Here is a 24,012-nt window from a genome sequence, read left to right on the forward strand (position 1 = left end):
AGAGAGCCTGTTACTTTTTATACTTATTTACATAGGGGTAAAACTCTTTTATTTTAATATAAGACTCAGCAGATACATAATACTGTAAGTGTGTCCCAATGTTGTTTACATTGAATTATACTTTGTTTGCTATAAAGCTATGCAATACATTTTACCTTTTACAGAAATCATTTTTAAGAGTGATTTTGAGAGCCTACTATTTCTTCACATTTCTATTTTTTTTCCATAAATGTACCCTCAATTGCCTTTTGCTAAAACTCCCCAAATGCTGGAAAATTTTGAAATTAAATTGTATATATTTTTATATTTGTATTATATTTTCATTTAAGTTAAGTATAATAGCTGTCGGCTATATTGTTTTAAACGCCATCCCCTAGATATACTTATTACAGCATATTGACTTTCTAAATTTTTTATTTTTAATTTTTTTCAAATGCAAAATTGAAATTAAAATATGCTGTTTTAAGTTTATATATAATAAAAAAAGCTGGTGGCTATATTGCATTAGAAACAATATACTTGCATTAAAGCTGCCAGCTATTTTACCATATATTTACTTAAAATAAAAGGTGATCACATCTAATACTGTTGGCGAGATGTTCTTTGTGGCATGTTCAGACAACTCAGGGTGTTACGATCCCGGCAACATAGGAAGGAAACGATTCTGCGCATGTCACCAAGAGTGGTGAAATGTGGACACACGCTGTCAGGATTTGAACCTAGGGACACCTGCAAACCAGGTTGCAGCTCTACTCACTGAGCCACTGAACCTTGCTGGACAGCTCCAGTTCTGAATATGTTGGTCAAGATCATGTTTCTGTAGTTTCCAGCCTTGAATCCTTAATTGGCTCCACCCCTGGAGTTCCTATATAAACCCAGCCTTTCCACTTCCTCCTTGTGCGATTATTGTGCTCTGCACTTAATCAAGCTACTCCTTTCTCTGCTGGTTTTATTACTTATCTGTGTACCGAACTCTGGCTAGTTATCTGACTACGATTCTGCCTTATCCTCCAACTATATTGCTGCTCTCTGTGCACCGGACTCTGGCTCGGTACCTGACTACGCTTTTGTATAAACCTCCAAACACATTACTGCTACCTGTGTATGGACTTCTGGCTGACTGCTGACCACGCTTGTCTCCACCACGCCACTGCAACCTGTCTACCAACCTCCAACTAACTACTGATCAAGGTTAGTCTCTTGTACTTTTGTCTACATCCAGTGTTGTTATTGCTAATGGGCTCAAACCCAGACTAGACTGTTACACACCGGCTGCTGTTACATTTGTATCAGCTACAACTGAAATTCATGATTACTACAGATGAGTGAATACAATTCGATTGAGTAGGTATTCGATATTCGATTCAACTATGGCGGTATTCAAAAGATTCTAATACAATCGAGTAGTGTGTCGAATACGCGGAAAACATTCGAAAGCCCTCCCATCACACTTGGCGCTTTTTTTAATCCAATCAACATGCAGGAAGGCCGTGAGGGACCCTGGTAGTACGCACGCAGGCTGAAAACGGGTCTATGCTCATTGGATAGCTGAACCACATGACCTCGAATCTTAAATACTTGGCTCCCACTGCTCGACTGCAGATGTGCTTTCAACCTAGTCAGGGAGAGTTCTTCGAGCAGGGAGAGATTTAATAGCGTTTTTTGTTAGGCAGGCTTACTACTGAACCCAAAAGTCCTTTTCAGGGCTAATATTCAGCGAAAAAGTCATCTCTGCATCCAAAGCACTTCTCAGTGCTGAGAAATAGATTATATAACAGCATCAGCTGTTTTCATTCCAGTACCCTGTGTGTACAAGTGACTTATAGTGTCCCTGGTTTAGCCCACTAAGGAAGGGCACGTTAACATTACACCTATTGTGCCAGTTGCACAGTAAAAGGCACATGATACCTATTGTGCCAGTTGCCCAGTAAAAGGCACATGATACCTATTGTGCCAGGTGCCCAGTAAAAGGCACATGATACCTATTGTGCCAGTTGCCCTGTTAAAGGCACGTGATACCTATTGTGCCAGTTGCCTAGTAAAAGGCATGTGATACCTATTGTGCCAGTTGCCTAGTAAAAGGCACGTGATACCTATTGTGCCAGTTGCCCAGTAAAAGGCACGTGATACCTATTGTGCCAGTTGCCCCGTTAAAGGCAAGTGATACCTATTGTGCCAGTGACCCAGTAAAAGGCACGTCATACATACTGTTCCAGTAATGTTCGTACAGCATTACGCGTGATACGCGCAAATAACATGATGCTCTACAGACGCACATTGTTATGTATGTATCGCTGCACAAAAAATACGAAGGAAATGTGTGAACATTGCCGTAAACGTTCGTAAAGCGTTCACAAATATTTTTCATTCGCAACTGCGGAGAGTGGCATTATACTGCGATTTTGGGGTGTTGGGTGCACCCAGGCATGCTCCCCCTAATGTCCCAGTGTCATTCTGGAGGTGTTTGCATCCTTTAGGGAGGTTTCATGGGGGACTTGGTGACCTCCAAGTGGTCGAATTTGGATTTCCAAGTGCCGAGAATTTTTTTTCCCATACAGTATAATGGAATCGAGTACTCGTTCGAATAGTTGAATCTCTGCCTACTCAATTTGAATTCTTGAAAGTCGAATATTTCACTACACGCTCATCTCTAATGATTGCAACTTATACTATTTGCCGGTATATATTCTGATGGAATACACCACAAATACTTAAAAGTACTACCACTCTTGATTTTTAATTTAACCTGGCAGCAGGCTACGCTACTTTGACTCCCTAAGACTTAACAAATCAATCACTCATGCCACCTACCAATTTATTGAAAAAATATTTAACCCTGCAACCTGGAACTCATTGTAGATGTTACATATTTATAAATAGAGTTTCATATATCATTTTTATCCCATCAGTCAGAGTGTGGAAGAGCCCTGCAATTCTGACTACTGGTCAACTATGATCTACTAAACCTTGTATTTAATGGACCTATAGGTCATTTTATTTTGTTTTGTTTTATTGTAATATTTTGTATAGCGTACTGCAATTATACACAATTTATAATTATATCTATACTATTATACATCATATTACTGATTGTAAGTGTTATCTGTTTTTCTGATACCTAAGGGATCCCCCAAAATAGCCTGGTATTTTTCATCCTATTTTACATCTGGGACAAACTATTTTATTGTAATCCCTTCACGTTAGCCATAGGGGTATATATGTTCCTCCATGCAGCAGGAACATATATAAAGTTCCTAACAGTGAATGGGTTTTAATGTGTGCAGGGTCATTTCACAGACTGTGAACAGTGTAAATGAAAAGCGAAAAAAGAAAACACCAGGATTGCTGATTCTTTTTAATTATGTTTAGAAAAAAAATTAATAGTATGTTTTTGTTTCACTTTTGCTTTTGTAAACGAAAAGATGCTGTTTTAAGTAAATATATAGTAAAATAGCTGCTGGCTATATTTTATTAGAGATAAACCCCTTGCATTAAAGCTGCCAGGTATATTACTATAGATTTACCTAATACAGCATATTTTCATAAAATTTTTTCTTTTTGTTAACAAATGCAAAACTGATACGAAAATATGGAAGCTCATTAAGAAGAAATTCCCAGCACAGCCTCAATCATCATCATACTAATCAGTATAGCGTGAAACAATGGCAGGGTAAAGGTAACGCAGCGGGACACAGATCGGGTTACCAGTACGGTGCTCAGCCTCAAACTAATATCAGATTATAGATAGATTAGTTAACAGGTGGCACTCACCAAATCGTTTAGAGGGTCATTTATTGTAGATGCATACACCGATGAAACATTCGTGGGAGACAAAAACAAAAGGATTGCATGGGCGTTGCACAAGCAACGGGCGGGCCAGTAGAAACAGGCATATGCTGGTGTATGCATCTACAATAGGTGACCATCTAAACGATTTGGTGAGTGCCGCCTATTCACTAATCTACTATTTACCATATGAAAATATGTCTGTGTTGTTATTTTTTTTCCTTATAATTTGGTCACAAAGTCTGCAAAATTAGCTTCGTCCACACAAAATTAATATTTGCAACAAATCTTTCACAGCGAATCCTGCTTCGATGGTTTTGCTTCACTTATCTCTAGATAAAGTAGTTGATCCAGCTCACCTCAGTCAATGTTTGCGGAGTGCACGGACATCCAGTGCTGGCTAGTCACTGATAACGAAGGGATTAACAGTAATCAATGAAAAAAAACATTTAATGTTCAAAGGTCAATTTCCCTGGGTTATGGGCAGAACTTCAGGACATAGACTGGGAGCAGCTGTTATCAAACTGATATAGATAATAAATGGGAAATCTTCAAATGCACACAGAATGCTGGACTCCTAAATTTATTTCTACAGGTAACAAATATAAACAATTAAAATCAAATCATGCATGGCTTACAATTTAAGTTTTGAGGGTGATCAATGACAAAGAAAAAATCGTTGAGGTTAGCTATAGCCTTTAAAGAGGAACTATAAAAAGGTTTGTGTGAACGAACTGCTGATAATTCCCGGTAGCTGCTGAACTACCCTTACTCTTCTCCCACTGTCAGGTGCTGCCTTTTTCAGGATAATCCATGCTATAAAAAAATGCAAATTTACTTGTTAGGACCACTAGGGCCAGAGCACCATTCAGCTTACCTGCCGCATATGCATAAGCAGGTAGGCTGTAATAAGCGTCAGTAAGTGTGAGCATTGGTCGCGGCGGGTAGATCAAATGTTGCTCTAGTGCTCTTAATGAGCGAATTTGAATATTTTTATAGCTTGGATTATCCTGAAGATGGTGGCACTTGAGAGCGGGAAAAGACTGGCAACGGTAAGGGGAGAGAAAGAAGGAAGAGAAAGGGGAAAGGAAAGGCCCTAAATAATGGAGGGTTAATTACTGGGAATCAAGAGTAAGCTGAGTTACTGAATGGTTTCTTCAGCTCTGTACATACAAAAAAAGAGGAGGGATACAAGGTGGGCAGGGTCAGGGCTGAGGGGCTGAGGGGCTGAGGTAGGAGGGGCCAGTGCTGGTAACACATCAAGTAATGTACTGAACTGGCTCACTGTAGATATGGTCCAAGAAAAATTAGATAAACTAAATGTAAGCAAAGCTCTAGGACCTGATAGATTATACCTAAGAGTTCTTACAGAGTTTAGTTCTGTAATTTTTGTATCCTTGTATAAAATATTCTGGGATTATTTGGTGACTGACTTTGTGCCGAGGGAGTGGCGCAAGGCAATCTTCATGAAAAACTCCAATGTGATGGATACAGAAGAGGACCTTGTCTAGGCCAACGCCTTTCTGGTTACATACTCTTAGTCAGAGGCACTGAGCCTGCTTTATATTGGATTCCTTGTGTCCACCTGGGTGGTGGTGGATCGTGCACAGGAGTACCTGCAAAATAGTGAGCAGGCTAAACTGTGTGTGGTTGCCATCTCTATTTAATGTGTTGTATTTGTATATAATGTATAGTGTCTTGTCATCTTTATGTTATTAGTAGTAGAATAGTTTTACATATCTGCGAGCGTTGTATGTTACCCTTGTGGTGAATGAAGGATCAGTGGGTGGGTGTACCATATATAACACAGAGAAAGAGGCCTGTACAGGAAACAAACATATGAGACTAGGAGCGGACCAAAGGGACTAAATATCCACAGACCAGAATCCCTTTATCACTAACTATGTAACTATGTAGTCTTTATGCACTCTGGCACCTGGCCACAATGGCCAGGCCCTGGAAGGAACTCTTTCTCTGGTACAGCAGCAGTGAGCACTAGATTAGACTTTACTAAACCATTCTGCCCAACCAGGAACATACTAGGAGTTATTACACAGGGACCTTGGACTAGGTCCCATTGGTGGAGAATATCTGAGGTCACTCAATGTCCCTTTGTGTAGAACATTTTACCAAGAGACTCTGATAGGCAGAGGGAATAGGACGTGGCTGGTCTCCTATACATACAAAGTAACATACACAGAAACATCAACTGACCTCCAAAATGGTGGACGACTGGAAACCCTTATATGAGCATGTCTTATGGGGTGCGTGGGCAATGTATGGATCATTACCAGATGTTCCTACATCTATGCCAAATACCTTTTGGGGGATATAAGTTGAGGTAGGTTTAACCATATTTGGTCAACAGAATGTAAAGCTTCACTCTTCAAAATGGTATCTAAAGCCAGTTATTTGGGTATGAGGGGGGCTGGTTAATTGAAGAATGACAAGAAACATCTATGCCGAAGCTCTAATAGTCTAATAAACATCTATGCCGAAGCTCTAATAGTCTAATAAACATCTATGCCGAAGCTCTAATAATTGATAATTTTCTCCTGCATACTTGTTTTATTGCCTTATGTTGCTCATATAATTTTTGTACATGTTTTTGTGAGAATTAAATTTGTCATATTTTTGCTTAGAAGAATTTGGAGTCTTTTCTGTAAGTAACTTAGTTACATGTAAAAATAGGAAAAGAGGAAAAAAAAATATTTTGTAGCCGGCAACTCTAGAGTTTACATATAATAAGAACAGTCACAGCTGTGAAGCATCTAAACTCAGGTCTCTTTGTTCCTGATCTCTATATAAGACAGGATTCCGGCTCCTTACATTGACACACACCTCCGATTCTACAAAGCCCGTCATCCACCATGTCAACGTGAATTCTCCATGGAGACAACGTCTGTCCTTACACTGGAAATCCTATTGCTTCTCCTGCTGCTTCTGATCACATTCAGCTTCGTCAACACTGACCGCTCATCGGCTTGTAAGCTGAATCCTATCCCGGCCTATGAGGAGTACGAATATGTGCAGGACGGAGACATCATCATCGGAGGGATATTCTCTGTCAATTGTTTAATTGCTGGAATGAGATATATGGGCATGTCCTGTGTACATTCATGGATCTGCATCAAGTAAGTGAAGTAAACTCATAAGAAGGCTGGGGGGACTATTTATCTATCTCTGCATGAATTATATGGAGATTATTATTAATATTTGGTGAGGATTTCTTGTATGTAGTGCAATAGGTAAAATCTGCAGTAAATATCCACAGTAAGCATTCTGGACATAGTCATATACACTACATGACTTGGTATTGCATTAAACTATATGGTGCTGAATCCACACTTAATATCAGCAACAAAGTCAAAGACACATTTCGATAAAGAGTAATCAACTTGATCTCAACTTCTATTGTAATCTGTTGCCCCATACTGGTATTCGCTGCTCTCTGCTGCACATTTTAATAGCCTGTATAAGATAAAGTGTGAGCCCTCCGTGGGGTACGTTACTATGCACATACCTTATATGTAGGTGATTCATAAGAAAGTAAAGCACTTACCTGGGTAAATCTCACCTCCTTCTAGAGTAAACCCTTGCTACAATCCTTCTGGTAAGATGTGTGGCTAATAACATCATGAATAGCGTCATCAGTCTCCTCTTCATCACATCTAACAGTCTTTTAGATTTCATTTGGTCACATGATACCTTTTAATGTTCTGTATAAATGTTTAATGCAGAACAATTGGATTTGGACACAGGCTGAACTATTCCGGCCCGGTAAATGTTTCAGAAATTTAAATGTTTGATTCAGAACAATACAATTTTTTACTAAGTACTAATCTATATGTTCAGTAGCTTATCACAGAGGTGGGGTACTCCGAACGAGATATGTTTTTAAGCTATGGCCAGGGAGAAGGTGGATATACACAATGACTGTCACTTCCCTCAGTAAACAATGGTTTCAACATATAATGGTCACCCCACAACCAATTTATATCGTATGTTGAGGGACCAGTGTATGGCCAAAGGTTCTGTTAGCATCTGTATAATGCTATTTCCCCTGTATAATCTGTATAATCCTGTAGGTTCCCCAGAACAAAGTCTGTTCTCCACAGGGGCCTTAAAGTCTCCAGCCATTTTCCATTTTTCTCCACACTACTCATTGATATCCTGCAGAGATCTTTTCCACTCGAGAACATTACCTATGAAAGTCAATGGGAATAGGTATAATGCATTGTTTAAAGGGGAACTATCATCACGTTAGATGAATCTAACCTGGTGATAGCCCCTTATTACACATGGGGCGCAGAGGATGAAGGTATGTCTCTTACAATCCTCGGTCCAGAGCACCGTTAGTATCACTGCCCCTCACCCATAGCGCTGAGCCGGCCCACTCCTTCTAATGGAGTAGATGGGCCGGATTGGTGCTCTGGGAGTGAGGCAGTGCTCTTAACGCTGCTTCGGATTACATTGCTAACAGCACGGGAACAGCGACAAAGAAGAAGGCAAGAGACATACCATCCTCTTCGGCACTGAATTATATATCCATCTTAAAGCTTTTCCATACAAGGTTGGTGATTATTCATACAGACCAGTTATGCAGTGATTTTCCTCTGACAGGCCGCTGCATCAATTCTACAGGAATCTACAAACTTTTCTTTTTACTGTCGACCAAATAAACAAAGACCCAACACTGTTACCCAACCTGACCCTGGGATATCACATATTTGACTCCTGTGCCCATCCAGGGAAAGCGATAAGAAATGTCCTACAGATATTATCAGGACCCGGGGCGACCGTCCCAAATTATTCCTGTAGAAAGAACTGGAGACTGGCCGGTTTTATTGGGGACCAGAGTACGAGCACAACTTTGCCGATAATTAAATTTTTGACTATATTTAAATATCCTGTGGTGAGTACAATACATTTAATTCTAATGATAGACAAAAAGATGCTTGTAGAGTGTGAAATCACAAGTAGGATAAGAAGTGAACATGGATGTCCCCCAATATCTACAAATGGGCAGGGTTGGACTTGGGTTTGTTGGTCCCACCAGAGAATATGATTATGTTAATGTTAATTCTTTTTTTATTGCAAACTAAACTTATTGAACCGTTAGAAACTTGGCAAATTTTGAGAGTTTTTGGAGAAATATGTACAAAAGTTTCTCAAAGATGGTGGCCATACATCTTGGAGTACAGTACAGTAAAAGGGTGGGTACAAGGGATTAACCGTAATCTCTTGCAGCTGGCCAATAATCTACAAGCCACCCCTCTGCAACGTCACACTTTCTTCTTCCCTATACAGGAGTGTGCCGTCAGCCCACCATTCAGCTACTGATCAGTGAAGTGAACACACCCACGCACATTGAGGAGATTTTTGATAGTTTGAGGCAGGAATATTCAGAGACAGGGAGAGATAAAGCAAAGTAGTAGTATAATTAGTGTAGCTGGGAAATTACTCCTGTTACTTTGCATGTCAGTACAAGGTGGCCACCACTGTCAACAGCTCTCCTGGGTGATTTTAACCCTTTGAATTACCTGTCAGGTTACATTTTTAGTAAAACTGTGTCTGGCAGCATAAAAACCATGATTGTACGTGAGTAATCCATCACTGCTGGTTGAATTTTATTGCCCCTGTGCCTGATGGTAAAAAGTAAGTATTAGTCACCAATCATGCACGTTAAAGTGTCAATCCAAGCAAAGTCCAAAGAAAAGTATATACCCACGGTACAAAGTATCAGGTAATGTTTGATACCAATTAATATAATAATCAGGTAAAAAAAAAATACTGCATGTCAATTAAGAGGCATTTGAATAAACTGAACCCCATCATCAAATGTAATGCCCATGGTAAGGCTGAATAAAACCCTTTTTAAAAACATACATATTTCTCCACACCAGCTTAAAGGGAAACTGATACCTGGGAGAGCAGGGACAAACCCACCCTTTCCATAATAAACACCCTACACTTACCCCCTCCTGCCAGTCCAGCTCCAGACAACAGTCCCGTTGCCAGCAAATTGGCATTGCTCCTCTTTGTGCTCATTATGGTAATGAGCAGAGATGAGTTCTATGTCCATAGGAAATCATTGTGCATTGTCCATTGTGCAGGCTGTCATAACACACATGGTACAGATCAAGAAAACCCCTTAAAATAAATCTAGATATATTTACTCAAAACAAGATATCATGAAAACATCTCAAGGGGAACTCGGCAATATTTTATTTTTCTGTTAAATAAACGAGTGTCCAAAAGTATATAGATCTGTAATATACAGTACTTATTAAAAATTTCCAGTACATATCAGCTGCTGTGTGTCCTGCAGGAAGTAATGTATTCTTTTTTTCGGTCTGACACAGTGCTCTCTGCTGCCACCTATGTCCATGTCAGGAACTGTCCAGAGCGGCAGCAAATTCCCATAGAAAACCTCTCCTGCTCTGGACAGTTCCTGACATGGACAGAGGTGGCAGCAGAGAGCACTGTGTCACACTGGAGAGAATACACCACTTCCTGCAGGACATACAGCAGCTGATAAGTACTGGAGATTTTTTTTAAATAAAAGCACATTACAAATCTGTAGAACTGTCTTAAACCAGTTGGTTTAAAAGAATATTCAATGAATGTTATCTTCCAGGTAATGTAATATAAACCGCTGACATTATGACCCCCTCCCTCTCTCTCATAGATCAGCTATGGAGCCTCAGATGTGTCTTTAGGCAGCCGACAGCTTTTCCAAAACTTTTTCAGGACAATTCAGAACGATCATGAAACCTTTTTGTCCTTATGTGAACTCATCAAACACTTTGGATGGACTTGGGTCGGAATCATAACATCAAGTGACGAGAGCGGAGTACGAGAAGCTAATTTACTATACCACTTTCTGAACCACCGTTACATCTGTGTGGCCTTTATAATATCGGAAGGTCTTAGCATTCAGCCAGGGGCTGTAGGTCATGACAAAGAGTTTGAGATGATTAAAAAACTGTCGGCACAAGTGGTCATTCTCTGCGGCACTTATCACGATATCCTATTTGAGTCTTCTGTTGCTGAGTATCTGAAGGGTGTGACCGTGATCTTGACTCCTTCCTGGGCTCCGCACATTGTTCTCATAGAGAAGTATCCAGAGATCTTCAATTGCAGTTTGTCTCTGGAGCCTGAGTCAATAGTTACGGCTGAATTTAAACATTATATCGATGATTTTCACCCTTTAAAATACCCTAAAGATTTACTACTGCAGAATTTATGGATGACAAAATTTCATTGCTTATCGGGGAATGGAAAAAAAGATGATATGTATGAGAGGCTTTATAATATAGCGCTACACAACTGCACCGGGCTGGAGCGTATGAGGAGCACCGGGAACCACCTGTCCCATGAAATGTATGACCCGGTGTACAATGCAGTAACATTACTGACTAAGGCGCTGAATCCCATACACTTGTCTCTACATGATTGGAACAGTAACCAAGCATCTTATCGATATCAGGTGACCCATAGAGCAGATTCTCCATGGTCAACTATTGGAACTAAGAAATTAGACTAGACTTTACCAAGCCCATGGATGGAAGGGAACATTTATACATTTGATGGCTAGTTCATATATAGACAGAGGCTTGCAATTCATTGCTTTTAGGTATGAGTCAGTTTAATGTCCAATCAATTCAATGCTCACGAGTGTTGAAGGACAACTCAGTTTTTTCCATTATTTGAAACACATTACAAAGTTAAATAACTTTGTAATGTGCTTCAATCCCCTATCTGCCCCCCTTCGTTATCTTCTTCCCCACCTCGACCCCCACCACCACCACCGCCACCGGAAGAGTAATAAACATACCTAAACACCGTCAACCTCAAGATCTTCTGTCTGCATCTTGTCTGTGTCGTCATAAAGGGGGGGGGGGCTGGTCTAAGAGAGAGAGAGGGGCGTGTTTAGTGTAGGAGGGGAAATGAATGGAGGGGCGGGTACTTGCAAAGAGAGATGATCAAACATCGGAAAATCTTAGGTTCCTTCCCAGTCCGTGGGGAAGGAGGAGACAGGAATTCCAGGCCGTACCTAGGCTGTCTCCTGCTTCCCCACAGACCGGGAAGGCATCGGGAATCAAATGCGGAAGGTTCGACAAGGTTCGAGTTCAATCAAACCTGGACGACCCGCCACAGTCACTGATTGGCTAAGCGGGACATCCAGATGCCGAGAGCCCCCGAAGCAAGCCGAAGCTTTGAAAAGGTAATGTATGCTTTGGCCGGCGGAGGGTTAAGGGGGCTGTCACTTACATACTAGCAGCGGGATGTCAATCCCGCTGCGAGTATGTTATCTAATTGAAAATGACAGGCAAGGGATCTGCAGCGGATTTTACTATGAATTTGCAGCGTTAAAACAGCTGCAGATCCGTTACATGTGAAACTGGCCTAAAGAGGATTCCCCATCTTAGAAAGTGAGGGCATCACCAACATGTAACCCTCTCATTCTTAGGACCAAATTCAGCCCCCAGTAATCCTACATTGATATCATAGTAATCTACTTCATCTTCACAAGATGAAAAAACATCTTTAGAAGCTGAAAGAAAAAAAATAGAAAACTTTATGTGTCATCATTTTTCTGCTGCCAGAACCACAGGTAGCACAAGACTGGGACAGTGTAAAGCATTTGCCATCCAGTGTCCTTCACTGAGCCAGTTCCAGCATATCAGGTGATGGGTATGATTATACAGTCGAGGATGTGGATGTTTTTTTGTTGCAGAGCTTGTATGCCTAATACACATCCCCTAACTGTACATTGTAATCACGACTATCACCAGATACTGGTGATAATTAAGTTCACGACTATCTGACTATTATTTGAAAGTCAAAATATAAAGCTACATATATATAAAAAAAATGTGAGGTCACACGAAGAAACTGTAAACTACACAATGGACATCTCGAAACTTTATAGGTAGTTTTCCCAGATGCTTTGGTCTTCCCTGTCGGGCACAGTGTGGACCCTCTAGAGGAGAAAGATGTACACTGTTCTGGTTGTATCCTGCACTTAGCAATAACTAAGTGTGTTCCTCATTTTCTGTGATCTGTCTTGGTCTTGCTGCTGCTAGAGAGAGAAGGCTTTAATGCTTTGATTTACCCTGTCAGGCCAAGTGTGGACCCTCTGGAGGAGGAAGACAGACTCAGGATGCATGTCACAGTGCTGGTGGTTTTTTTCTATTTTCGTGTTCTCTGTTGTGGTCTTACTGCTGCTTCTAGAGACAGAATGCTTTAATTTTCCCTATCAAGCACAGTGTGGACCCCCAGAAGAAGGAAGACAGCATACATGTACACAGTGCTGGTTCTCTACTGTACTTAGCAATAACTAAGTTTTTTCCTAATTTTTCTGTGCTCTTTCCTTGTCTTGCTGCTGTTATAGACAGAATTCTTCTAACAACAGGCAGTGGAGAGAAGAGTGCGGGGGAGGGAGACACCTAGTGGCTAAAACTTTACAGGTGTCCTTCTGAGCTAAGGAGTCATTTTGGATAAAAGAAGTGATTTACAAGTTACAGATCACTAGGGGGCAAATTTATCAAGGGCTTTGAGCCTACTTTTTGGTGAATAATTTGATTTTTCACAGATTTTTGGTCTAAGTTCTATTTATGAACCAGTATTTAACAGGTGAATATTTTTTAGATGCCTGTTTTGAATATTCACCCAAAAGTTCTGATAATCCGGGATTTGCACCCAATTTATCTTTTTCGACTTTTTAAAAGGCCTACGTCTGGTCAGTACCAGGTGAATATGCTTGCTGCTTAGATGCATTCACTATGCCATGGCTACTATTTAATAAATCAGTCACAAGATATTGGAAAAAAATATACACCAATCTTTATTAGAATAGTCACTCAAATTAGACTCCTTTGTAAATGTCCTCCATGGTCTTTTAAATTAAAAGGAGAAAATGGCAGCAACAGTTTCAGATTGTGTAACAGTTAAAGTAGTTTTTTTTTCTCCCCTTTTAAAATTTATATTTAAATTATTAACTTGCTTAATAACAATAAAAACTTTAAATTCAAAAAATAAAATCTTTTTTTTCACAGTTAAACAAGAATTTGATAAACAAGGGACATTCGGCCATGCATGAGTACGGAGAACTGGTAACTAACTATGTGATCCATAATAATATAGTAGTTAATGGATCATGGGAAAGAATTTCTGTTGGCCACTTCCTGCCTTACACTGCAGAACATATTACAAAAAGAATCAATAAAAGCTCCATTAAATGGAAAACCATCAACAATGAGGTAAGCAGCCATTATCCAGCGAGACCCAAATTCTTGTTCTTCACGATGCAGCCGATGTGGTCTTCAACCTGAGGAGCTTCAACTGCTGGTAAACTAAAAAAGGCTTCCAGCAAATGCTGGGACTTATAGTTCAACAGAAGAAGAGACACCTGAAAAAGACCACTGATTTATAACAGCAGGATATACAGTAGGTGGTAGTTATGGGAAAGCTAGGAAACATGGCTGCCAAAATCAACATTTTGTATTTGTGGATGAGTAGAGAAGAATCTGGACAAATTACATGAATTACAATGATTTTTACTTATAGATAGTGGATATAATAGAAAAATACTTGGCTGGTTTATCGGAAAAAAATTTCAAACAACCTATAATATGTCTTAAAGTTACTCTGTACCCACAATATGTCCCCCCCCCCCAAAAAAAAAACACTTGTACCTTCGGATAGCTGCTTTTAATCCAAGATCTGCCCTGGGGTACGCTCGGCAGGTGATACGATTATTGTCCTAAAAAACAAATTTTAAACTTGCAGCCCTATGCCCAATGGCCGGGGCCTAGAGTTTCTGTGCCCTAACTTTGCAGCAACCCTCCGTCCCTCTTCCCCTCCCTCCTCATCATGAGGAATGCCACTGGCAGTATTTTTCCTATTCCTCTGCAGTGAACACTGCACAGGTGCCTTAACAATCCAGCCCATGTGCTGTGTCCTCACAGCTGATGAATAGGAGGCAATCTGCCTGGGGCATTCCTAATGGATGGAGAGGTTATGTCAGCCTAATGCACACACACTCTAGGCCCCGGCCATTGGGCACATGGCTGCAAGTTTAAAAGTTGTTTTTTAGGACAATAACTGCATCACCTGCCTGACGGACCTCAGGACAGATCTTAAATTAAAAGCAGCTATCCAAAGGTACAAGTGGTTTGGGGGGGGACAGATTGTGGGTACAGAGTCGCTCTAAGGATAGATTCACACTGGACGTATCCGCAGCGGATTTCATGCTGAGAGTTCGCAGCAAAATCCGCTGCAGATACCTCCCCTGTCAGTGTCAAAGTGGTAATATACTCGCAGCGGGATTGTCATCCTGCTGCGAGTATGTAAGTGCCAGCCCAATTAACCCCCTGCCGCTAGTAGGATACCTTACCTGCTCCACAATCCAGCCGCATCTGAGGGAATAATAATCAACGGAGCCGCGTCATAGAGGGGAGGGGATCATAATCAACGGAGCCGCGTCATAGAGGGGAGGGGATCATAATCAACGGAGCCGCGTCACAGAGGGGAGGGGATATTAATCAATGGAACCGCGTCACAGAGGGGAGGGGATATTAATCAATGGAGCCGCGACACAGAGGGGAGGGGATATTAATCAACGGAGCCGCATCACAGAGGGGAGGGGATATTAATCAACGGAGCCGCATCACAGAGGGGAGGGGATATTAATCAACAGAGCCGCGTCACAGAGGGGAGGGGATATTATTTAACAGAGCCGCATAACAGAGGGGATATTAATCAATGCAGCCGCGTCACAGAGAGGAGGGGATATTAATCAACGGAGCCGCGTCACAGAGGGGAGGGGATATTAATCAACGGAGCCGCATAACAGAGGGGATATTAATCAACAGAGCCGCGTCACAGAGGGGAGGGGATATGGCCACAGTGGGGGCCTGGGGGCCTGCGTTGGTTAATATCCCCTCCCCTCTGTGACATGGCTCCTAGCGGGCCGGCTCTCCCGAAAAGACTGGCACTAAGCGCAGAAACCAGGAGGCAACTCAAAAAAAGAAAAATGGTGAGAGATAGCTATCCCGCACTGCATACAATCAGTCCCCTAAAATGGAGCAAATATGGAAGGCAGGACGAATCTTCATGGAAGACAGCTGGGGTGCATAAATAAAAAGGTAGGTATACAATATTGGAATGAAGGAAAGTCCAGCACTGATCCACAGTCCCAGCGAGTGCATGAGTGACATTGGCACATCATTCGTCCGTGCTGTGCACCGGTACAGAGAGCGGCCTCTTGTGGTCAGAGACATAATGCTGCCTCAGGTTACAAGAGTGATCAAGAATGTTCCTTGCTGGGTCACGTGCTGGCTTTGGAGGAATTATATACGAACATAGTTAGTGCAAGTGCTTACAGTTTCAAACAGAGACGCTGTCATCTATCTGGGGGCCCTTTCTTTGACAGTCATTGTACCGTGTGTGTGGGGAATCCTCAGTCCTATGCTCTTTGTAGGGCTCAATGTGCACCAAAACACCCCAGCATGAAAATAAATTAAGAGCTACCTATATATCAGTCTAGTCACATTAAGTAAATAGTGCAATATCAATGCGGGTGTGGAAGTCTTGAGGACGGAACGCGTGGGGACTCCATCCACCCCCATGAGAGCTGTTATCTTGTTGTCCTTTATTTCCTTGCACCATGTGATTTCTTACTTTACCTTTCATCATTTCTTGTTTCTTGCCTTTTTCATTTTTTGCAATTTTTTTTTTTTTTTTTTTTTAATGAATTGTTATAAATTTTTCTTCCTGCCATTATTGTTTTCCTCTAAGTTTGGCATTATATGCCTCTTGTGGCAGATGCATTTTATAGCACATGTTGAATGCACTTTGGTATTCCACACTTGCATTGATATTGCACAATTTGCTCAATGTGACTAGACTAATCTAGTCTAATCTAATAGGTAATCCTCAAACAATTTTCATGCTGGGGTGTTTTGGTGCACATTGAGCACAGAATTGCACAGAAATAGGAGCCACGTAAGGCTTAAAGGGGTACTCCAGCGGGGGGGGGGCACTTTTTCGCTGGGACCGGGGCGGAGGTGGCTGAGGGAAAAGACGTCCACTCACCTCCCCGATCCCAGCAGCGGGTCCCGCATCGCAGTGCTCTGGTCCGCGGTTCCCGGCCGCTTCCTAGTGTCTGACACGGGCCCGAGATGATACGTCTCAGGTCCGCTAAGCCAGTCAGTGACAGAGGCAAGATCTGAGCGGACTTGAAACGGATCCCTCCTCCTTTACTGACTGGCTGAGCGGACCTGAGATGTCACGTGTCGGCCCGCATCAGAGACAAGAAAGCGGCCGAGAACCGGGCACCGGAGCGCCGCGATGCGGGACCGCCGCTGGAACCGGGGAGATGAGTGGATGTCTTTTCCCTCAGCCACCTCCTCCCCGGTCCCAGCGAAAAAGTGCCCCCCCCCCTGCTGGAGTACCTCTTTAAGGTGCAGTCAAGGAATATCAGGTGGAATCTAGACCCTAAACTCCATCCCTTTTACAAAAGCTAGCAGAGTGGTGTCCAATTGGAATAGGTCTCACCGCTGCTATCCCTCTCAACCTTGCGTTCTCCAAAAAGGGTCCCTGACTCTTCCCACTGAGTGAGGACATATCTGTGCAGACACGCTATTGATAGAGATGTTATAATTGTGAAATAAAATAACTGGTTCTTGTCAAATTTAACATTTTCACTGAATTGTTTCCTCTCAGATTCCAGAGTCTGTATGTACAAAAAGTTGTCAACCAGGAAACAAAAAAATCCCAGGGACTTCAATACATCCCTGCTGTTACAGCTGTGTGCCATGTTTTGAAGGGGAAATATCAAATACATCCGGTAGGATTTCCAAATGTGATGTCTACATAAATATAATAATTTTCAGCTGCTCCAAATGTGATTTATTTAGACAAACGGCATTTCAGACCATCCGTTCATCATTTATTAAAGGTAAACAATCGGCAGGTTAGAAGAACCCAACCTGTTGATAGCTCCCTATTGTGCACAGGACGCTGAGGATGACCGTAAGTCTCTTACTGTCATCCTCGGCGCCGTTTCTGTGCAGTTAGTAGTTTAATCCAGTGTGTAGTGAGGCCGTTTTGAGCACTGAGGCTGAGGCTCTGAGGCTACTGTCTTCAGAACACCAATCCGGCCCTCCCCTGACCATCCATTACCTTCTAATTATTATTAATGGAGCAAGGCAGCCAAGGGCGCTCTGGATTGGTGCTCTTGGTGCCGTAATCCCACCCCTAGTGCTCCAAATGGCCTCACTACTCGCTGCATTAAACTGCAAAGCGCAAGGAAATGGCCCCGGCTGGCCGTGTTATCAGTGTTATCAGGTCTCCCTGAGATCAGCAAACTGTTTCTCTTTTGGCTTTACAAGGCATTGCTCCCACCTAGCCAGAATCCTGCTCTACACTGATGAGGGGCAACACCCCGAAACAGCTGGATGTGGATGGATACCTGGCCTCTGTTTTTCCCTTGTCATTACATTGACTTATAGGGCCACTTAACATGGTGGTTTTGGTGGTTTCCTTACAGGAGCCACCCCTTGGCTTGGTCCTTCATGGAGGGATATCTGGCTAGTCCTGTTTTTCGAGACTTTTTGATGAGGCTCCATGGGCTCTTCTTTTGTGTATTCATGTTTCCCTGAGGCAGTGTTATCGTTTGGTTGGTCTCCCTGAGATCACCGATCTGTTTCTCTTATGGCTGTATTCCCTTGTCATTACATTGACTTATAGGGCCACTTATTATGGTGGTTTTGATGGTTTCCTTACAGGAGGGATATCTGGCTAGTCCTGTGTTTCGAGACTCTTTGATAGGCTCCACGGGCTCTTCTTTTGCGTATTCATGTTTCCCAGGGGGCAATGCACCTAGTATTTCACTGCATTGGGCCCTTTCACTAGCGGCCAGCAGTGTTATCATTTGGCTGGTCTCCCTGAGATCAGCGATCTGTTTCTCTTATGGCTCTACTAGGCATTGCTCCCACCTAGCCAGAATCCCCAGAACAGCTGAATGTGGATGGATACCTGGCCTCGGTTTTTCCCTTGTCATATTAACTTATAGGGCCACTTAATGTGGTGGTTTTGGTGGTTTCCTTACAGGAGCCACCCCTAGGCTTGGTCCTTCTCGGAGGCATATCCTGGGGACCGCCTGGAATTCTGTGATTCAGCCTCGGTGATAGTCTGAATCCCAGAATTCCAGGCAGTCCCCAGACATTCTCCTCCTTTCCTATGGACCGGGAAGGCATCAGTAATCTAATGCGGAAGGTATGTTCGAGTTCGATCGAACCTAGGATTTTCCGAGGTTCGATCATCTCTACTAAGGATAAAGGTAAGAGTCTAACTTTCACCTTCAGAGAAACAGATTGCTGATCTCAGGGAGACAAGCCAAACAATAACACTGCCGGCTGCTAGTTAAAGCGCCCAATGCAGTGAAATTGGGCGGATTCCAGTGCATTGGGCGGATTGCATTAGGTGTATTCTCCGAGGTTCAATCATCTCTAATCTCTAATCTTCAGCACCCCGTGCACAATAAGAAGCTATCAGCAGTTATGATTTGTCTACCCTACTGATAGTTTCACTTTAAGGCTATGTTCACACTACGTAAGTTTCCGTCCGTAGCGCGCTCCGTGAATACGCGGCCGGAAACTTACGTAGTTAGCGTACAATGCAAAGTATACGATCCCGGCCGCACAGTTCACACTTCGTACGAATGTACGCCGGGATCGTATACGGCGCCGTAAGAAATGAACAAGACCATTGTTTCTGGACGGAAGGCTTATAACTTACGCCCGTATCCGTATCCCGCGGCTCCGTATGAAGTGGTGATTTCTTCATTTTTCCGCTCTTCTATGCCGATCCAAAAGGTTCTGTGGGGTGTCCGGGGCTAGGTGAAGATTTCCAAGTAAAAGACCGCTGTCAGATCGCTTCGTAGGGGGCTCAGGAAGCGTAAGTATACTACGGGCGTACGTTCGCAATGCGTACGCATTGCGTACACACTGCGTACGCATTGCGTACACACTGCGTACGCATCCGCCCGCACATCGAATATTCGCACGGCCGTTGTTTCAGCCACACATGTACGGCGCCGTATGAAATGCGTACGGATGCGTACGTAGTGTGAACATAGCCTAAAATATATTGTTCAAAAAGTCACATGTGGCCTCATAGCTAGGCAAATCACAAAAAATGTGCCCCCCTTGGTTTTCAGCAATGTTTTTTTTTCACTTACAAATCCATGTTTTCCATTGTGTAGCGGTTACTGAACCGCAGTTGCACCACATACATAGTGAGGCAAGCTTGATTCACTTTGTAATGTGGAGGCTGAACAGCTGTGACCGTGACTATCAGTGACTGATATTAGTAATTTTTTTCCTCAGAAAACACGTTTAATCACTTCACGCCACCCCTACTGCTATATTCGTTCCAAGTGCCAATGCCCCGTGCAGTTAAAATGAATTTATTCCTTCCCAGTGTGGAGGAAACTTTGATGTGTGCTTCGCTGTTTCAGTGTGAACAACCCTTCACACTGGCACAATGATAGACAGCAGCGATCACACTGTTGTCCTCCATTAACCCCTTAAATGTTGTGATCTATAAAAAATACTGGCATTTAAGGGTGTACCTGTCGCACTGCAGGATTTCCGGTCAGTTTCCCTGAAAAAAGATTTCTGTTACCTCTGAGCTGTTGGATTGGTGATCTGCTCCTAGAGTCTTCCTCAGGCAAACTCTAGTAACAGAACACCTATCTCATTGATCAATAAATAGCATTAACCAGTATAAGCAATCTAATAATTACTTATAAAAAGTCTCCTGGGGGAACCTAAAAAGTGTTAAAAAAATAAAAATATATTAATTAATAAATATTACAAATCTCCTCCCCTAATGAAAGTTAAACTTGCACCCAAACATAAAAATAGGTAAAATAGTAATAATAATAATAATAATAATAACAAACATATAACTTTTCAAATATAATGACATTGTTTCTACATGGGAACATTGTAATGACGAGAAAAAAGAAAAATCCCGGATTGCAAAAAAAAAATAACAAATAAATAAAAAAAATAAATCATGGCACAAAAAATTAGCCCCCAAACAGCCCCATTGGTGGAAAAGTCAAAGGTGGAGATTTATCAAAGGGTGTAAAATTTTGACTTGTGCAAACTTGCCACAGCAACCAATCACAGCTCCTCTTTTTTTTCACCAGAGCTGGAAGATGAGCTGTGATTGGCTGCATTGGGCAGTTTGCACCAGTCTAAAATTTACACCCTTTGATGGATCTCCCCCAAAGAGTTCTGGCTTTTAGAAGGCGAGGAGTAGAGCAGTGCTTTAGTATGCCTTGGACATCCGGGCATCAATGGTCTTTAGTCATGAAGGGGATAAAGCAAGCGCATCTTCTGAAGGGCCCATTGTCTGATTTTCATCTTATTTGGAGCAGCCCAAGTTGGGGATGTTTACTTTCCCTAACCCTGTAGGTTCCCGAATTTTCAGTTTGCTCTTCTCACACATCTGGATATGTGGGTAATATGAAGTGTGAAGTTTCCGAAGAATTTTCTGGTATCATTTTACACTTTAGAGAGAGACTGATTTGATTAACGTTCCTCAATGACCTCATGGATGTTATAAAACAGGTTGTGCTCACCCAATGGCCTATAGGGGATGGTCACTAAGGAGCATAAGTGAGGAATATTATGTTTTACAATTTGTAGCACCAAACAAAAAAATTGTAAATGATTTTTTAAGTGTACTATAATTTAGAGCGACAAATGTGAAAAGTTTTGATCGCTCGAGGTCTGACAGCTCATTCCTCGACCATATCGCTGAAGGAATCATGCTTTCAAATGATTCATGATTCTTTTCCCGAATGACCACGATCACCATCCAGCTGCAATGGACTGGATCCGTAGACTTATATTGCTGCCTGTCCAGAGTAGTGATGAGCAAACATTTTTGTAATTGTTCGTATGTTTGTATGAACATGATGCCAATTGTTCGTTTTCACCGATCACTAACAATTTGTTCGATGATCGGAATGGTTAGAGCGATCATTTTCGAACATGTGAATGTTTATCTTGCGATGTACACAACTGTGTAACTTTTCTCCACCCAATTTGAAAGAGGCAATGAAGTGGTGGGGAAGGAAGGGCACATCAGGTAATATAGTAGCCATGTTCACTACTGGCATTACTGTGATTGGCTGTACGATTACGTATGCTACGCACATTCTATAAAAACACAACACTGAGGCAAATTTTCTCAAACTCTTTCCTGATTTGTTCAGTAGGGAGAGTGAAACGAGCAGGGAAAGCATCTGAATATAGTTAGGCAGCAATATTCACAAGAGTAGTTAGTCAGTTTAGGAAGGGTTTTAGCACTTTATAGGTTCCTTTCTTACCCTGTAGTGACCAGGCGTCCACCATGGTCCATCCTGTCCATTATCTTCCCAATGTATTTAAGTTCTCCGAGGCCAAAAGGGGAGGCTCTCTGGGACATCTTGACTTGCATAGATGACTATGCTGCGGCATAGCATTCCTCGCGCATATTGCATGATACATGTATGCAAGTAATTGCGTATATCTGCAAGGGCTCGGGATCCGAACTGAACATTGGGTGATGTACTCTACCACATGATTCTCCCAGCAATATCTACAGATTGGTCTGAACACCATCAGCAACATTCTATTGTCTTTAATGAGATCTGTCAGGTTCCCGGTTCCTTTTATCAGCACACCTCGCTATTCTTCTGATAAAGTTAATAATCACAGATTCCATATATTGTTAAAGCGTGTAATATCAGTGATCAATGACTATATTATTTTTATATTTTCTTCAGACAGTAAAACCTGCAGGAGATGTCCCGACCATGAGTGGCCCAATGTCAATCAGACTCAATGTATCTCTAAAGTGCTAGAATTTCTCACTTACTCTGATGGGATATCAATAATTGTTCTATTAGGATCCATGTTACTTCTTACACTGACGGCTGTAATATTGGGGACATTTATTAGATATGAGGACACCCCAATTGCGAGAGCGAATAACAAGAACCTGAGCTTTGTCCTCCTGGTCTCCATCATGCTGAGCTTCCTCTCTGTATTCTTGTTCCTCGGTCATCCTGTGGATACAACCTGCAGGTTACGTCAGATCTCTACTGGAATACTACTCTCAATATCCATCTCTTCATTGTTGGCCAAGACCATCATGGTTTACATGGCATTCAGAGCCACCAAGCCTGGAAGTGTGTGGAGCAGATGGAGTGGAGTAACGCTCCCTAACTGTGTGCTCCTGATCTGCTCCTCTGTCCAGGGGGTCATCTGTATGAGTTGGGTGACCCTCTCTCCCCCCTTCCAGGAGTTGGACACACACTCTTATAAGGAGAAGATGGTAGTTCAGTGTAATGAAGGGTCAGATCTTTGCTTCTACTCTGTCCTGGGTTATATGGGGATTCTGGCCGCTGTTAGTTTTATTACAGCTTTCTTAGCCAGGACATTACCGGACAGTTTCAATGAGGCCAAGTACATCACCTTCAGCATGCTGGTGTTCTGCAGTGTCTGGATAGCCATGATCCCGGCTTATCTCAGCACCAAAGGCAAATACATGGTGGCCGTGGAGATATTTGCCATCCTGACCTCTAACGCTGGACTGTTGGGCTGTATATTCTTCCCCAAATGTTATATCATCCTGTTCAAGCCGGAACTAAATACAAGATCCTGCATACTGAAGACCTGAGCTTTGTGACATTATTTAAATTCCAAAAGAATATTTTATTAAATATTCTGAATTTCTTGATGAAATATTATAAAACTATATATGACAGTCAATTATTAATCACCAAATGACCAAACAAACTGAATAATAGAAATAAACTTTCACAGATACATTAAATCCTGGCTGCCTGTAGGCAACACTAGTGGGAGCTCATTGTATACAGATTTATCATAGAGCTCAATGGGAGCTCCCCCTAGTGGTGCCTACAGGCAGGCTAAAAGTTACAATATGGTTGTGTGCATAAAATCTGCAGCTCAATATCAGGAAACATTAAGATAAGTTATGAAATGGATGAGATAGACACTTAGAAGAAATTGTTCTATTTTTCAGTTTCTTGGTGAATTTTCTTTGTGATTTAAATAAAGATAGAAAATTTAAAGAGAGAAATAAAATGTTATCTTTTGCGGTCGGTGACTCCAGAGTCTACGTATAATA

General features: G+C 42.0%; 1 protein-coding gene across 1 annotated transcript; it reads left to right on the forward strand.

The window, feature by feature from the left end:
* Nucleotides 1-1,042: 1,042 nt before the first annotated feature.
* Nucleotides 1,043-11,335, forward strand: LOC138789184 (vomeronasal type-2 receptor 1-like). Its single transcript, XM_069967791.1, has 4 exons — nt 1,043-1,191; nt 6,596-6,920; nt 8,410-8,701; nt 10,478-11,335. The coding sequence occupies exons 2-4, from the start codon at nt 6,676-6,678 to the stop codon at nt 11,333-11,335; spliced, it is 1,395 nt and encodes a 464-aa protein (XP_069823892.1). The 5' UTR covers nt 1,043-1,191; nt 6,596-6,675.
* Nucleotides 11,336-24,012: the final 12,677 nt, after the last annotated feature.

Source organism: Dendropsophus ebraccatus, chromosome 4 (genome assembly GCF_027789765.1).
Source record: "Dendropsophus ebraccatus isolate aDenEbr1 chromosome 4, aDenEbr1.pat, whole genome shotgun sequence".
Classification (NCBI taxonomy): Eukaryota; Metazoa; Chordata; class Amphibia; order Anura; family Hylidae; genus Dendropsophus; species Dendropsophus ebraccatus.

Excerpts from the sequence above, each read along its gene's own strand:
- LOC138789184 (XM_069967791.1), top strand. The coding sequence starts at position 6,676 with ATGGAGACAACGTCTGTCCTTACACTGGAAATCCTATTGCTTCTCCTG. Across the intron at positions 6,921-8,409 it reads CATTCATGGATCTGCATCAA|GCCGCTGCATCAATTCTACA; the intron begins GTAAGTGAAGTA and ends TTCCTCTGACAG. Across the intron at positions 8,702-10,477 it reads CTATATTTAAATATCCTGTG|ATCAGCTATGGAGCCTCAGA; the intron begins GTGAGTACAATA and ends TCTCTCTCATAG.